Source organism: Castor canadensis, chromosome 1, assembly GCF_047511655.1.
Source record: "Castor canadensis chromosome 1, mCasCan1.hap1v2, whole genome shotgun sequence".
Lineage (NCBI taxonomy): Eukaryota > Metazoa > Chordata > Mammalia > Rodentia > Castoridae > Castor > Castor canadensis.
In genome coordinates this window covers 165,914,512-165,932,942 of record NC_133386.1, presented here as the reverse complement: position 1 = coordinate 165,932,942, position 18,431 = coordinate 165,914,512, and the positions used below count along the sequence as shown (strand labels likewise).

At 33.5% G+C, this 18,431-nt stretch overlaps 1 protein-coding gene across 5 annotated transcripts in view; it reads right to left on the bottom strand.

The window, feature by feature from the left end:
* Positions 1–18,431, bottom strand: part of Mettl15 (methyltransferase 15, mitochondrial 12S rRNA N4-cytidine) — a 182,357-nt gene that overhangs the window by 90,367 nt on the left and 73,559 nt on the right. For all 5 annotated transcript variants that reach the window (XM_074043292.1, XM_074043278.1, XM_074043305.1 and 2 more), the window contains one exon: positions 12,839–12,975. In XM_074043292.1, the coding sequence (XP_073899393.1) occupies positions 12,839–12,975 (137 nt within the window). The remainder of the gene's footprint in view (positions 1–12,838; positions 12,976–18,431) is intronic.

The following is an 18,431-nucleotide window of genomic DNA, read 5'->3' as shown; positions in this document are numbered from 1 at the left end:
AAGGGGAAGACCTAGCTAGAGATAGAAAAACCTGACAGACCTTATGAATCTTTGAAGTTTCTAATAAGGATAAGGGGCAGGGGATTAAAGCAGGGTAGCTGGAGAAAGTTTTAAAAAGAAGCTATTCACAAACGTGTGAATGAATTTAAGAGAATAAAAAAGGATTGGGAACCACCCTATAGCCAAGATGGTAAAGAGATAAGGACAAAGAACCATGCCTGGAATCCTGAAGAGCCAGGGTTCCAACAGGCAGGAGAAGCCTTAGAACCATGGTCTTGGAAGAGAAATGTGGCTACTGCTAAAGCACACTCTCACCTCACTCTCCTCTGTCCTCTGCTATTTCGCTTTGCTACACAAAACCTAAGACAGAAGACAAAGATGCTAAGGATACAACTATAAAAGTCATCTTCCAGGGTTACAGATCAGTGTGCAAAAGGGTGGAGGGACAGACATAGAGGCAAATGGAGACTATCCAGCATACCTGGGAGAAATGCAGGAAGTATGGGTCAACCTGGAAAGTTGAAAAAAGCAGTTCATTTGATAAATGGGGTATAGTAGCTTTCTGAACTGATTGATCATGCCTTTTCCAAAATCCTGTTGTCAGGAACAAAGTTAATTGTTTTCTGTGTCATATATTATAAATGTTTTGAGTGTAGACATTAAGTCTTTGCTTCTTACTTTGAAACTCTATTCTCCTCAACCATGTATTACTCCTTTCTTCACAATGTCTACATTTCACATTGTCTCATTTGGCAAGACAGATAAAATGTAAGTCAATGGGTGGCAGTTTACACGGGATTCAAATCCTCTTGGCAAACTGGCATTTCTAGGCAACAGGATCCTAGAAAGTTTCTTCCATCAGCCCTGTTGATTTCTGTTTTGGTTGAACCATTAACACTTGCTAACTTCCAAATGTATATACACACACACACTCACACACACACATACACACACGCATAAAACATGTGTTAGTCATAGTATCTGTCTTCAATTAACAATTAATATACAGTTAGAACAAATATATAGAATATAGCCGTATAGGAGAGTGGCTTTCAAAATATTTTGATCAAGAAATAAAAATATAGCTTAAGTACAATCCCATCTACACAGAAAATTGCAATGCCTATGTATGTATATATGAAATTATTTTGTCAGAAACAATACTCAATTTAACTTCATGTGATATTCTTCAATATTTCTATTCTATTCCATTCCATAAAATTCTGGTTACAATATCACTCTAAAAAATCAATTTTATCACTCATTAACATTATATACACTGTTCTAAGCCTAATCCTCACAATATTTCTAAGCAATAGGTACTATTACTATCTCATTTTAAAAATATGAAGAAACTGAGGAAAAGAAAGGTTAAGTAACTTATCCAAGGTTTTATAATGAGTAAATGGCAGAGCTGGGATTCAAAAGACATCTGGCTTCAGAATTATATGGAGATGGAAAAAGGAAGTCAGATACTAAATCTAACAAGTCTTGAGATAGAAGTAAAAAACTCTTACTACTGATTAAACACAAGAGGGAGGAAAAAGGAATAACGAAGTAAGACTATTATTTAGGCTCATTAATCCAGTGAATGAATGTATGTTTCTCTAAGATGTCATTCATCCAAGGGGAGGAATAAAGAGATGGAGGAGATTAGGGGCAGGAGGGGGGAGGTAAGTAATTACTGAAAGTTTTGCAGGAGGAATACAACTACTGAATAGGATTTGTGAATATGATAGGATTGAACTTCTTCCTTGTCCCTTTCCTTACATTAGTGAAGTCAGATGAGTGAGATTCTTGAAGGAGCTTCCCAAATTTTGTGTCATAATATTAGCTTCAATTTAGCCTATAACCATGGTATATAATTCTACCTTGAAATGCATTTAAAAAAAATCTTTTAGAAACTAATTCAAATGGGAATCCAGAGATTGTTAAAGCAATTTAGAATTTCTAATAGGGTGACCAGGAAAAGAAAATCTTTGAGGCCCAACCGTCATGTGCTAGTTAGCTTTTCTGTACTGTGACCAAAGCACCTGAGAAACAACTTAAAAGGATGAAAGATTTATTTTGTCTTACAGTTTCAAAGCTTTCAGACTATCATGGTAAGCAAGACATGGTGGAACAGAGCAGCTAATGTCAAGCAACCAAGAAGCAGAAAGAGAAAGAGAATGCATGTATTAGCTGATTTGGTCCTTTTTCCTCTTTTATTCCACCTGGGTGGTGCAACCCACATTCAGACAGGGTCTTTGCCTCATAGTTAATCCTCTATGGAAACACTATCAGACACTTTCAGAAGTGTTTTATTTATCTCCTAGGTTCTTACCAATTTGATCAAGTTTATAATCAAGATTAACTAGCATACCCCTTAACCTTTCCCATACAGATGGCAATTCCTAGACTTCTAACTAGTATCACTGAATCCTTCCAATTTTGTCCTCTGCCAACTTTACACAGTGGGCAGAATAATCTTTATAAAATGCAAATGTGATCACATCAGTTTAGTGTTTCAAATACTTTTTACTGCTGTTAGGAGCAGTACAAAATCCTTAACAAGTCTTGCATTGATTGAGGCAGTAGAGGAGCAGTACAAAATCCTTAACAAGTCTTGCACTGATTGAGGCAGTAGAGATAGATGAGATAGGAAAATTAAAATTAATAAATATTAAAAAGGCCAGACTCAGACATAAGAACCAGGAAGTAAATACTGGAAAAAAAAAAAAGAATAGCACCAAGCTCCTTTCCTATCACCTTCATGTAGACATTAAGTTACAAGAACAGGGAGACAAAAATGGACTATCTGTATCTGCCTTCTGTTTTCAGATGTTAAGGAGCTGCAAAGATTCTGCAAGGGATAGAAAGAATGAAAAGTATGTCTGGAAAAAGGAAGTACCAAGGTCACCTATTGTTTCTGTGTTCTGGGTATGCCTAGATCACATCTCTATGTTTTAGTATAAATAAGCAGCTCCCATCTTTGCCACCTTGAACCATTGTTTAATGATTAGGGTATTGCAAAATGCCATGACCACATGTATCCTGTAAAAAAGCCACAGATAAGAGCTACCGTTTTGAGCCTTTACTACCATTTCCTATGTGGAGAGTAAGAAATATTTCTCCCTTTATGCCCCCATTCCTTCCTACTTTATTCTGATATATTAGAATAAATCCTTACCAAAACTTCCACTTTATGAGATTCCTTGTCATGAGACACTTTGAAATGCTTTTCAAGTGTGACTCTCAAGTTCCATTGATTATGTGTGGAAGCTGCAAAGACTAGGAAACCTCTTCAGTGCTTATCCATTGACAATATTACCTGGGTGTAGATTACGTCTTCAGTCACTCCTCTTCTTTAGTATTACCCATCCTCAGGGCTTGTTTTGTATTTCCTTCAGTATGCTATTCTCTTCACTGCCAATGATCTTTGAATATTCTGTACTTATGACTATACATGTGGAGGAATGAGCCCCACCCCCTTACAGAGGCATGGCAGGAACAAAATTCTAAGAGCCAGGGGGATGGAATGAGGAAACAGGGACCAAGTTCACAAAATGTTCTAGATGGGGGAAATTCAAACCATGATCCAAGGAAGAGACAACCAATCAACGAAGCCCACAAGAAAGAAACAACAATCAGCAAAATCTCTAAAAACCTATGCCCAACCCCAGATTAGTACAGCAGTAGCACTATAATCCTTTGCTCAGCTGCCCATCATTTTCATTCCTTTTAAATGGTATCCTAATAGATCTTTGTTTTCCCCTACTCTCCCATCTCAGTAAATTCTTTTACCAATCTGCAGCTCCAAAATCCGTAAGATATATGTTAACTCTTGTTCCACCATCCATCCCTCCTTTATCAAGCTAACAGTCATTCATCTTTCAGATTGTGATTTGAATTTCCATACTTTAAAAATCTAAAGAATGTAACAAAATTTAAGTAATACTATACTGTGGTAGAAAGAACCCAAGCAGCAAATTTGATGACATGAATTCTAAACTTGTCTTTTTTCTGGCTTCCTGTGCAAATTTTATAAAAATTGAAAAACTGAAGCAAAATCATATAGATAAATATACTCACAATACTTTAATTAAATGACCATGGGATCAAACTTTGAAAAAAAGATGGAAATCAGAGTAAGATAGGTGAATGGGAGGTCTTAAGCTTTACCCCACTTCCCCAAAGATCAACTACCCATGTTGTCCCTCCCAACCCCAAGTTAGCATAGTGCCACACAGAGAGGATTCCCTAGTAGTTAAGAACTTCTACAGTGGGAAAAGAGAACTGACAAGGTAGATAGCCTCCTTCCCTGTCATTCCAAGATACTTTCCAGGAAGTCCACTACATTCTTACCTCATGGGGAGATCAGGAAAAATAGAGGTAAACTGCAAAGCTAGACCAGTTGAGTCAGGTAGAAGAAAAGCAATAAGGTGGGGCCATAAAGACCAAGTATGTAAACATTCCTGACAGTTCAGTGTACTTGCCATAAGTAGTGCTGTAACTGAGGTCACAGCTAGCAGCACAGCTCACTCACAAAGCTGAGTTGGTTGTATTAGGTAGCAGTTAGCCATGAGTGATGGATGAGGCAGGATAGACAGACAGATGAGGAGACAGGGGAATTATATTAATTCTAATAAAAATGAAAAGGGCCAGACTCAGATATTAAAACAAGAAGGTAAAAACTAAGAAGCCAGAGCAACTAGCTACCTCCTCCCATCTCCTTTTAGACATTTAAGATACAAGAACAGGGCTATCTACATTCCAGGGTTATCTGCATCTACCTTTCTCTTGGAGATGCTAACAAGCTCCAATGCTCCTTGGATGAGTGACAGTACAAAAAGAATGAAAGACATAGCTAGCAAATGGAAGTCCTATAGCACACCTATTGTCCCTGTGATTTGAGTAGGCTTGAATAACACCTTCCTGTCTTAGCAACCATTTTAGGTACCCAGATTCAATATCTTAATTTCCACATGTATTCTTCCAGCTCAGAAAGTATAAGACTAAGAAATGAGGACCACCATTTCTATCTTTACTCTCATTTCCTGCATGGGAAGCAGGAAATGTTTCTTCACTTTTCCAATCATTTCTCCTTACCTTTATCCTGCTATACTACATTCTTTTTCTAATAAACATTACTATTTATGACATTTTGGTGTCTTGCCTGAATTCTCTTGCTGGATGCAAGAACCAAGGCATTCATCAGCACTAAACTTTCCAGTAACAGTTGTTTCTAGGAGAGGTAGGAAGTGTTATCTAGCCGCTTCCAGGCTCACCATCAGACTCCACAATAGGGCCCCGTCTAGAGAAGAAGATCTTCACAATAAATTTTGACAAACAGCATACATTGGGTTTCAGACAACTGGAAGCTTGATCACAAGCTCCCTCTGTATCCCAGTAGCCTACTTCTAGACATCTGGGCAATAACCACCACAGTGAATTTCAACAATTAGCTCTGTCACACATGGGAATTTAACTGGTATTCCCTACTACCTCAAAGATGACCCCTAGATTTCTAGCCAAGGACAAAGGCAAATCTCAACCAAGAATTTTTACTGAGTACAGCAGATGGTCTATCCATCTGGATCCACTTGATCTCAGAAATCTTCCTGCAACCTGGTCCAACTATTGAACTCAAATAACAGGACTGTGTGGCCAGGAAATATACGTAGAAGATTGTTCTGGCCCAACCAGAGCAGGTATGAATAAAATGCCCTCACAACAGCTCAGCCTAATAGCAGAACTCACCCAATGATCTTGCTAGATAGCATCTGCCTTGCTTAAATTTAGGCAGCAGCTTGGCTACCTAAAAGGAACCTAACAGGAAGGTCATTAAATGCTGACCCATCAAGACTCACAGACTATACTAACTAGTGAAGATCTTTTCCTGCCAAAGAACACCTTGTAAAATACCAACATAAAATCAAAACAGGACAAAGAATGTCAAATGGTGGTAGTTCACACCTGTAATTCTACCTACTCAGGAGGCAGCGGTCAGCAGGATTAAGGTTAGAAGCCAAACCCAGGAAAACAGTTCCTGAAACCCTATCTTGAAAATACCTAACATGAAAAAGAGCTGGTGGAGTGACTCAAATGGTAGATCGCCTGCTTAGCAAGTATGAAGCCCTGAGTTCAAACCCCAGTACAACCACCAAAAAAAAAAAAAACCTATAAATATTCATTGTAGATAAAATTGCTCAAGTAATAATTATCATAAGAGTAGGTATTAGTGTCTTAGCCTAATTTTTAAAAATTCCATCTGGTATTTGTAGTTTAGAGGAAGCATATCTAACATATTGTAGAAAGACTGAAAATACTGCCAGGCACAGTGGTTCAAAACTTTGTAATTCTAGCTACTTTGGAGGTGAAAATTAGAAGGATCACAGTTTGAGGCCAGCCCAAGGAAAAAGTTTGTGAGACTCCATCTCAACCAAAGAGAGGGAATAGCATGCCTATCATCCTCTACTACTGGGGAAGCACAAATAGGAGGATTATGGTCCAGACCAGAAGGGCAAAAAGTGACGCCTTATCTCAAAAATAAACAAACAAAAAGGGCTGGTGGCATGGCTCAAATGGTAGAGCTCTTGCCTAGCAAGTGCAAGACCCTGAGTTTAACCCCCAGTACCATAGAAAAAAGAAAGAAAATGTCAATAATGAGAATACAGATGGCTGTATTAGGATTAGAATTTTAATTAAGTTATAACTATATCATGATGGAACTACTATTCAACCAATAAAATTATGTGCTAAGATATTTTAATGCAGTAAGAATGAACTGATAATATGTAAGTACAATCAATTTAAATATATATGTGTACATATATTTTTTAAGCCAAAGTAATCAGAAGATTAGCATACTAAACTATTAACACTGGTGGCAATACTATTATTATTATTATTATTTTTTGGTTTCAGTGATACTGGAGATTGAACTCAGGGACACATGCAAGTGCTCTACCACTTTAGCATGACCCAGTGCTTTTGATTTTAGTTTATTTTTCAGACAGTGTCTTGTGTTTTTGCTAAGGCTGGCCTCAGACCATGAACCTCCTATTTCCACCTCCCAAGTAGCTGGGATTATTGTTACCCACAATCAAGCCCAGTGCTTGTCTTCATTTTATAATATCAAGTATAAAAAAATAATGGGACTGTAGCTCAGTGGTGTTTGCCTAGCATGCATAAGGCCTTGGATTTGATTCTGAGTCCCACTTAAAAAAAAAAATAAGGTTTTAAAAAAATTTGCAGAGCATCAAATATATTGAAATAAGTGGAAAGAAATATCAAGATTCTGGATTAGAAGATGTCAATTCTAACTTAGTTATTTAACTTATTAAAAATTGATCTAAAAAACTTCTAAGAAAACTCAAACAAGAAATATACATACAACATAATGAAATATTAACACTAAAAAGATAATGAAATATATAAAACCATTAATGGTGATTATTTAAGGTGGTATAATTATAGATGAGTTTTTGTCTTGTGTTTTTAGATTATAAACTTACCCCAGTAAGCCTATTTCTTTTATAAACTGCTGCAAGTAACAGGTTACTACATTTATATAATCTGCTCAAAAGAATAGTGAAATGATGGAATCAGTTATAATTTTATTATCATCTTTACACACTTTAATTTCTTTAAATTTAGTATACAGAACACATATTGTTCCTCAAGACAGAAGAAAAAAAAACATGGTTTTTTAAAAATTGTCTTCCAACATCCATCTTCCTCCATGTTAAAAGTCAACCAGCAACCCACTGCTCCAATTTAAATGTGTTTCTTATGTAGTGTTCAGAAGTAATAGGATAAAGTTTCAGTTTTCAAACAACAGGTAAGTGAACACATCATCTTTTCTGAAAGAGCTAAAACGGGTTAACCTAAAACTCAGCCTTCCCATGAATTGTTTAGTTTTCTATGAAAATGATAGTTTCTATTTGTGACTTAGTTTTGACAGAGTAAAGAATATGAAATTTTTCAGAAGCCTAAACTACTATTTCACAATAAGCAAAATAAATAAAAGGAAGAAATAACTGTATTTCCTCAAAAGATATTCATGTTAAAATGTTTCTTTTATTGTATACTTTACTACAAATAATTGCATATTTACTTTTAAGAAGACAATCTAATCTGTCCTTTCAAACTCAACTAAATATCCATCTACCCATTATCCTCAGAAATAATATCCTGTCCAAATTTTTCTTTCTTGTGTATATTTTGTACTATTACTATTTATATAAATACTTATTAGTAATATACAACTTTACTTTATACTTTCTAATTTACATAAAAATGGAGATATGTGATCATACAATCCATGGATTTTTTTTCTATGAATTTTTTAAACTGTTATTTCCCTTCATAATTATATATATGAAAAATGTGCAAGCAAGGTTTATGATAAGTCTTATACACTATTTCTTTTATTTAGATAAGAATAATTCTAAGCATTATTATATACTTATTTGATATTACAAACATCCACTAAATACAAGTATATTTGGAAGGAAAATTATTTTTCCAAGGGTTTTTTGTTTTGTTTTGTTTTGGGGTTTTTTTGGTAGTACCTGGGGTTGAACTCAGGGCTTCACACTTGCTAGGCAGGTGCTCTACTGCTTCAGCCATGCCTCTAGCCCTTTTTGCTCTGGTTATTTTTGATATATGATCTCACATTTTGCTTGGTCAATCTGGATTATAAACTTCCTATTTATGCTTCCCACAGTAGCTAGGATGACAGTCACACACTAAACACATCTAGCTGTTTCTGTTGAAATGGGGACTTGTAAATGTTCTGCCCAGGCTGGCCTTGACCTGCAAACCTTCAGATCTCTGCCTCCCAAGTAGCTAGGAATACAGGTATGAGACACTGGTATCTGGCCTGTTCCAGGATATTATACCATTATTAATTATTTCTTTTCAACTATTCTATGAAGAACATCTTTTCAACTTTTTATGAAGAGTTCTATGAAGAGTTTTCTATGTCCATTTTAAAAATTAAGATTTTGAGTTCCTCATCAATTTTGTAAGAACTCATTCTATATGAAGGATATCAATCCTTTACTAGTAATAATATCTAATTCCCTAATTGACTGGAAATGATCATACTATTTTGCCACATCTTAAAAAAAACTGTATAATCAGGTAGTTCTATTATTTATTTCATAGCTTTATGACCTCTAATCTTGATCAAGCAAGCTTCTAACCCATAGATTGTATATCTACAGTTTCCTTTTAGGACTTTTATTTATAACTTTTCACACATTTTTACTCCATCTGGAAGTTATTTTGTAATTTGATTTAAAATAAATGTCTACTTTATTTTCTGCAAGTGTGACAGGCACTGTAACAGAACTATTTATCAATAACATGCTATCTTCTCAATGAATTATTTTAATATTATATTTTTATCTTATACTTAGTTCCTTTATTCAGCAGAATCTATTTCTGGATTCTCTCCTCTACTAATCTTTTTGCCTATTCTTATGCCAATACCACACTGATTTCATTATAGTAGTTTTATAACATGACCTGACATCTGGAAAGGCAAATGTCCAATTTCCTCTCATGCTTTTATTAAAAAAAGATCTTGTACTTCCCTTCCTCCCACCATAAACTCAAGAACACACTATTCAAATTTAAAACTTAAATTTCAATACAGATGTTTTCTGGAATTGCTGTACATGGATAAATGAATTTGGGGAGAAATGACTTCAAATAATATTTTTTCTATTCCAAATAAATATGTATTCCTTTTTATTTATATTTCAATGTATTCCCTTCAATAAAATTATATAGTTTTCTTTAGGAACTGTGTCTTTTATTGTAAGTTTATTATTAAATATTTTTAAAAGTTTTAAATGCTTTTGTGAATGGAGTGGTTTTTCCTCCTTATTTCCCTTTCCAGGTAATTTCATTTTAATGGATCTTAAAATTTGTATCTAATTGGTTTGTCATACCATCTTTTGATTTATAAAATTAGTCAAATCATTATAGGACAGAAAATATTTTAACCTTTCTTTAGTTTCTTAATCACTTTTGTCAGACCTTCCAAACATATTCAGTAATAATACTTATAGAAGTTTAATTGATGTAAAGTACATATAATAGTACAACTAACTGCTGTTTTTCCTTGGATAATATGATAATTTCCATTTAAATAGTTTCCTCATATTCTCCTTTTAACTTAGAGGTTTTTAATATGAAGAGCTATGTGATTATTGTCCTGATGATCAGCCTTTCATTTATTGGAACCTTATATGAAACCATCCATGTCTTCCTGAAATAAATTTTGTTAAGTCCTAAATACGAGTCTTTTTATTAAACAATGTATAACTTAGATATGCTAGTAGTTTGATTTCAATTTTTGTACTTATATATTTCAGTGAGGTTGGATTCTTTTTCTTTTTATACCATTTATCAGAAGTAGGTATAAAAATTATGCTAGATTCATGAAATAAAAGAACTTAGCATATTTACTGTGGCCAGAACTAGTATGACAGCTTATTCTCCACTCCTATTTTTTCAAGTCAATAAGAGTTAATTTTAATAATTTATATTTTGACAAGATATCATCCATTTAACATAGGTTTTGTATGTTAACACAAGAGTTGTAGTTGGATTATCTGATGATTAACTTATGTATATGGTTGGACTTCTCTCTAAATCTTAATTATACATTTTTGTTTCAATAATCAGGCTCAAAAGGTAGTTTGCTATTTTCAAAGAATGATCTCTTCAGATTTCCTTGTTCTTTTTACTTTTTTCTTCTCCTTTTTTGTTTGTGGTTTCCTTGACTCTACATTTTATCACTATTAATTCCTTTTTTGTAGGATGGGAGCATGGCTCAAGTGGCAAAGTACCTGCTAGCAAGCAGAAGGCCCTGCATTTCAACCCTAGCACCATCAAAAAAACAAAACAAAACAAAAACCCTTCTTCCTGGTTTATTTTTATTCATTTTGTTACTCGTGTTCTAATTTATTATGCTTTGTAAAGGAATCATTTTGTCAATGAAATAAAAGAAGTTAATATTTGAGCCAAGTTAGTATAAGTTAATAAAATGATATTATAAGTCTAGCAGTCAGAATGCATGTTATATGCCTATCCCTATCAAGTCTTGTATGAATTTTAGTAAATCGTTTTAGCTGTTCAACTAATAACTTTTACGTCGATATAGTGAAAAGAAAATACAGAGCCTGAAAGTTTCCATTAGGTTAAAAAAAAATTAACCTGGTAAAACAAGATTTTCTTAAACAAAGTCTAGTTAATATAACTGTAGACAAAAAGATTAAAAAAAAAATTAGGACCATGTTTTTAAGCCACATTCTCATATTATTCTTAGAAGAAAAGAAATAACTTGGAGTCAAATGGTAGGTTAGAGAGGTTCCATAAAACTGTGCTTTTGCAAACAAAAGCCTATGCATATTTCTTTACAATCTCATTGAGAAAGCTAATCTCATTCATAAAATTTGCAAAGAGTCTGGAACCTGAAAGAAGTTGAAAAGACTATTGTAAATGATTATACTTTTCCATGGCCATACTTTTGCTACCTCACCAGAGATTGTTTCATCATTGAATAGCTACAACCAGTAAAAACTGTAAGAAAAATGATCTCTTCTATCAAAGTATTTGTTACCCTCTTAGATTACTTAAAAATTCCTAACATTGCCATTTTAAGTGACTTGCATGTTTAAAGGGTCCTTATTTCTTCTTCTGGATTCCTGTATGACTCCATTGCCTGCCAAACTGTATGCCCTAACCCATCCCCCAAGCCTTTTAGCCAATCAAGGGAGATTGTGAATCTTTGACCTGGACAAATCCCAGGTGAGGGGCAGGTACAACTGCATCAGGGATATAAGGAGGAGCCACTGTGAGCCACTTTGTGCTTGCATGTTTGCTCAGCTGGAGTGAGCACTTCTTGCACTCTTTTGATCAAAAGAAATTGCCTTGTCGAGATTTTCTCTGTCTCTTATTTGTCTGTTTTCTGTACCACAGGGTCTTTAATTCCAATAAAACTAGTTGACAACCAGTCAAAATTTACCTCTGATATTCCTATTTATTTATTTTTTGTAGTACTGGAGTTTGAACTCAGGACTTGCTAGGCAGGAGCTCTACCCCTGAGTCACTTGACCAGCACTTTATTATACTGGGTATTTTTGAAATAAGATCTTGAGAACTATTTGCCTGGGCTGGCTCTGAACTGCGATTCTTCTGATCTCTGCCTCCTGAGTAGCCAGTAGCTGGTCACACCTACTCCCAGCTCATGTGTATTCTTAATTCCAGGCTCTAGAGCTTGAAAATTCATGTTTCCTGAAAATAGCCCTCTATCTATTTGGAAACAGTCAATATAGCTCCAGAATATTTCTTCTTTTTTTGAATAATGGCTTTTAATCAAGATGGCATATTGGCTTTACTATTTAATTCAAACTATCTTTAAAAGTAAATTATTCCTTAACATAATATTTTATGGTTTTTAAAGTTCTGCAGTGATAAGTCACTAATTGTGGCAGAATAAATCATTCTCTATTTACTTGTGAATTTCTGATAAATTCAGAGAAAAAAAGTAAATTATGTTGATATAGATGACCTCATGACTTCTATAGACTTCTCACATACTTATTCTTCTAAATTCTTGGAAAATAACTCATAACAATCTTTTTTTCTTTTTTGAGATGGAGATCCATTACTTTAAGTGGGGGCTAAAAACTATACTAATTTCCTTTTTCTTTTTTGGTGGAGATGATAGTCAAGAGAGTAAAATACAAAAGTAAGGCAAAACAAATTCTAAAGTGGTAAACCAAACTCTGTAAAACTCAGCACCAAAATTAAATAATTATACAAAAGAATTACTTACGGATACAATTCTGAAAGCTGCTTAGCTATTGCATAAGCTGTTGGGTCTCTGTCTAAGGCATACAAGATAATATCTGATTCCTTCTGTAGAATAGCTCTGGTGTGTCCTCCTGAACCAAATGTCATATCCAGAAAAATCTAACCAACATAGAAAAAATAAAATTATGCCTTAGAATAAGCAGAACTTATTTTTGACAGCTATCTTAATTTTTAAAAGCACATAAATATTTTTCAGAGCTGAGAACAAATAGAAATATTTTTCTATTTGAAAAATAGAAAATAGAGTTCAATTTTTCATGAATGAGATATAGCTCAATTGTAAGTTATAAGTCTAAACCAAAATGATCAGTAAAATAATCCCTGGCACAGGCTGACAAATCAAGACAAATTTATAATTTACCATAAAGTCAAACTGGCCATGCTGCTGTGCTGTTAGTTTTTAATGCTTTCTAGCACCCAACTGGTAATATTACCAACCATTTCTTATCATTTAGAGATGAATTAAAATTAGTGTTGCTCATTTTATCTCAATGTTCCTAAATGCTTTATAGGAAAATTAAATATATTCATGGAGAGAGACAGAGACAGAGACAGGAAAAGACAGAAAGAGAATGAATGAGAACAAATATTCCTAAAAATAAATAGTAACAGGAAAAATCAAATACAACCTGGAAAACTGAAAACTTAACAAATACAAAGTAGAAAAAGACCAAGCATTTTGAAGTAAAAACACCTGAAGCAAATTCTATGTTTGACACTAAGTAGCTAAATATCTTTAGAAAATCACTTAGAGTCACAAAATTACAATGTCATTAGATTTCTCCAGGGTTTAAAAAAAAAAAAGCAAACTATACACCATCATACCTAACTCATTGGCAAGAAAGAATATAGCTTCTCATCTGAACCAAGACAGTTTTGAAAGATTTGCCAACAATAATTTTGCTAGGATGACATAATATGATTGATACATATATATGATATATATATAAATTCATATCCAATTCACTGAATTGTGTACCTGGGATGATGTAAGCCCATATATATATCATATAAATAATATGTATCATATATATCATATAAATAATATGTCATATATATCATATATATTTATCATATAAATAATATATATATATATATATATATATATATATATATATATATATATATATATATATATATATATATGGGCTTACATCATCCCAGGTATAAAATTCAGTGAATTGGATATGAATTTACTTTACTTCTTGGTTATTTCATTTGGCCTCAATCGAATGAGAACTGTCAGGTTACAGTTGAGTGAGAAACCAGATCTGAACCATAAGAAATGTACGCCTATGGCTAGAGGTATGGCTCAAGTGGGAGGGAGCCTGCCAAGCAAGTGAAAGACCCTGAGTTCAAATGCAAGTACTGCTAAAAAATAAATACAATAAATTAAAATGTGTGTGTGTGTGTGTGTGTGTGTGTGTGTGTGTGTGTAAGTTGAATGCAACTGACTTGGAAGTGAAGACATTCTCTGAACATCCCTCTAAATTATACTCTTTCACCAAACTTTGCTGGTATCATGAAAATAAAAACAATCTAATAATACTGAATGCACTGATAACCTAAGTCCATCACCAAAACTTAACATTTTTTTAAAATTCAAGCATATATTTCATTTGCATATATATGCATATTTCATGCAATATTCACAAAAAGTGAAATTACAGTGATGGATTTGAACATTTCTAATCCATGAATGCTACAACTTATGTTTGGGAGAGTGGTCAGAAATGGCAAGATTATGCTTTGATTTTGGGGCTCTATTTACCAGGATGAGTACCATCCTCTGATGAAACCCTCAGGAAAATAAGACTGCTATTGACAGAATAATATGGAGGAAAACTTCTGATCAAAATAAATAAATGACAGTCATAAAATATAAAAGTAAATGTGGTAAAAATGTGCAAGCAAGTATTCTCAGGGCTTCATGCTTGCAAAGCACGTGCTCAATTGCTTGAGCTACACCTCCAGCCCAAGCATTGCTTTTAAGCAATTTTTAATATAACTTAACTTTGCACTTCTATCATATCAAGATAAAAGGTATGGCTACACATATTTTTTTCAGAATTTTAAATAGTATCAAGTACATACTCAAATTTCAAGATCAAATAATATTCTTTCCCAGTTTGTATACTTAGCCAATGCATCTAGGAGTAGGTAGGAATATCCAACCCTGCTCCGACTTAGTTTTAAAATTGTGAGTTTAGCATTACTTAAACAAAGAATTTTTCCCAGAAAAAATAAGCCACTTTCTCATTATATCAAATAAAATAACTTGCATATGATCATTTTACCCCAAGCCAAGAAAGACCCAATCAATATTTAAAAAGAAAAATCCTCCTTATTAAAATATTCTGTAAAATGTAAGATGATGGTTATAATTACTATTTTTTAATATATCATGACTATGCCCTTGGAGATATACCGACAATCAAAGAAGTTTTCACAGGGGAAAAATAATCTATTATTATCAGTCAAATCAGTCAAGTGTAACACAGAGAGCAAAAAGTGGGAGAGACACGGGACTTAGGAAATTAGACGTGAACCTTACCAAATGTCTAGAGTTAATAGGTGATTAGACCACCAACTTTCAATTTTAAAATTTCAATATGCATTGCTCATAAGTCAGCCCAGTTCTACAACTGGAAAGGAAACAGTCAATTAATTTGGTCCTTCTCCTACATCATTTAAAAAAAATCTGCTCAACTTGATAATATAAAAGCAGACTGATCTTTTTCTTTTTACAGATACACAAGAACAAATAAATGTGAATATATCAAAAGAATCTATGAGTCTCATCCAGGCATATATTCCAAGTATATCTTATGCTCCAAACTTAATGAAATTTTTGCTGTGAAGTTACCTGCTAAAACTTATCTTAAAAAATTAAATTAGTATTTGATACCAATAGTTTGTCTGGTTATTTAACCTACTACCTATATAGCCCTGGCCAAACCATTTAATAATTCTCTGAGCTTGAATTTGTTTCATCTAAGAAGAAGTGGGAATAAAAAGAATTCCCATTTACTTCAGAGAGATTTATAAACTAATACTACCATATTTCCTCATAACCATGAAGTAGATGTTATTAGATTTTACATAAATGGAAACTAAGCTAGTAAGGGGCAAATGCAGAAATTGAATACAGGTGTATCTGGCCCTAACATCTATCTTCTTTCTTTCACCACTTTAACTCTTCACTAAATCACAGTGTCTGCATTTGCAAGCTATGTTATGGTTTTCCAAATATTCGTGTTTTCCTTCTTAGTCTGTTAAAAGCTCTGTGAATGCATATATAAAAATGGCACTATTCATTTTTACAAAAGAGAAAACACACAACGTGACTTGTCTAATCAAGATCATATTATTAATAAGTGAAGGGAAAATGAACTCTAAAGTAGGTCTCACTAAATTTTGTGTGCTTTTTGAAATAAAGAGGGAAGATGGAGGGAGAGAAATAAAGAAAAAGTAACTGGCATAAGAAACATGACAGATGGCTTTATAAAAATCACTAATCCCCCCAACTAGGATTGATTTAGGTCCTTGAAAAGTATATTCCTGTATTCTCATTTCCTTATTAAGCTCTCTCCCTCCCTTTTTTCCTTCTTTCTTCCTTGAATAACAAAGCAAAGCTTATAGAGAGAGAATACTAGTTAATTTGGGTACATACTGAGTTTAAAAAAGAGAAAGAGTCTCTGAAATTAGGTAGAAGAGAGACTGAAAAGATGAACAAATCCTAGGAAGGTATAGGACCACTGAAGTGACTGACAAGTAATGAGATCTCAGAGCAGCTTGCTGCATGGTAAACTGAGATAGCATGGCTCCAAAATCATGAATCCCATACTACTAGGAATTTCCATATCCCTCTTTGGCACAGAACAAGCAGGACTTTGGTTTTGGTGATTATTGTCAGGATAGAGCAAAAGGAGTATCAGAGAAAAGTAAGGGTGGCATAAGGAAAGCAATAAAATCCAGGATCTCTGTATACATCAGGATGATAAGGCTAAGGGCTAGAGAACTGAGATTAATGGCTTCTCAGCACAGAAAGATTTGAGTCTCAGAATCAAAAAAACCGTTTTAAACAAAAACATAAATTTTACCTCCAACTTAATATTATAGCATGACTACAGAGTAGTAGGTGCTTAGTAAATATGTTTAGTGATATGATATGGGGAAAAGAGGGAAGAGGGCAGTGCTTATTTGTGCATGAGTCTGGAAACATTCATCAAAACATAAGCTTCATTACTTTAGGACTACATCAAATAGTCATAATTCAGCTCAAGATAGACAACTTTTAAGAGTCATTCAACATCATTGTATTCCTAATATTACCAACTGATTAATTAATGAACAGAACTCTTCCAGAACATTAATAATGATGAAGAATTGTATCATTTACCTCTGAAACACCACGTTTTATTTGCCACTTAGCCTCCATTACATTCAAAATGAAAAAAAAAAAAAGAACATTTCTCATTTTAGTTAGTTCTTTTAAATCAAATAATAAATGAAATTTTATCCCCATGGTCTTCTAATACAGAAATTATTTGACTCTACCTATTTTATTCACAATGAGTCAACATCTGAATTATACCTGTAGACTTGATACAGACAGGGTATTGACATGGAATTTCAGAGGCAAAAGTGATATAAAAGACTATTCCAACCTCCTTATTTTACATAGGAGGAGACACAAGCCCAGAGGGGTAAACTGGTAACTAGCTGAGGGCAAGACTAATAACTAAAACCCAGATTTGGGAATCTTTCTAGTTCATCACATAATACTCTTCTATTAAAAAATTATGTTATCATAATTTTTCTTTGAAAAAGTTTTATTTATTTCTAAATATAGGGATAGATATATGTGGAAACTTTGCTCCTTAAATCTCCAACCTAGTTTAAAACAACTAATGTTCTACCATTTCAAGCCTTTATAAAGATGTCTGTTGAATTAAATCTCAAAGAAAAACAATCATTTTGTATACTGCCTAGAATAAATGCCCTCCTATTATCTGAAAAAGTTACTGATGAAGAGGGACTTACTAATGTGTTAGTGTTCAAATTGATTTTGAAATTAAAAAACAATGAAAATGAAACATTTAAAATCATAGAATCATGGATGGATAGAGCTCAGAATCATAAAAACAAAATTCAAGTTTAATGCTTTTATTATATATTCTGTACCATTTTTCTAGGGTATACAATCCTAGCTTATATTTTCATACTGCCCAAATTTGATTTCCTTTAAGATTCAGCTCAGGCTTCCCACAGAAAATGAGACTGACAAAAATGAAGACATTTGCCCAAATCATCATGCACAAATTAGATAATTAAATAATTTAATTGACTTCAATCCAATAATTCTAATCACTGAAATTTTTACACTGGAACAACACTGTTAAAATTGGACATGAAAACATTTTTAGCCATGAACATTACAAGGGCAGATCTTCCAATTTCATTTTTCTAATGTTGATTAGTCATTTCCAATCTGTGCAAGATTTTTAATAGTAAGTTACCATTTGAATTTGGAAACATTATGGCCTGATTTC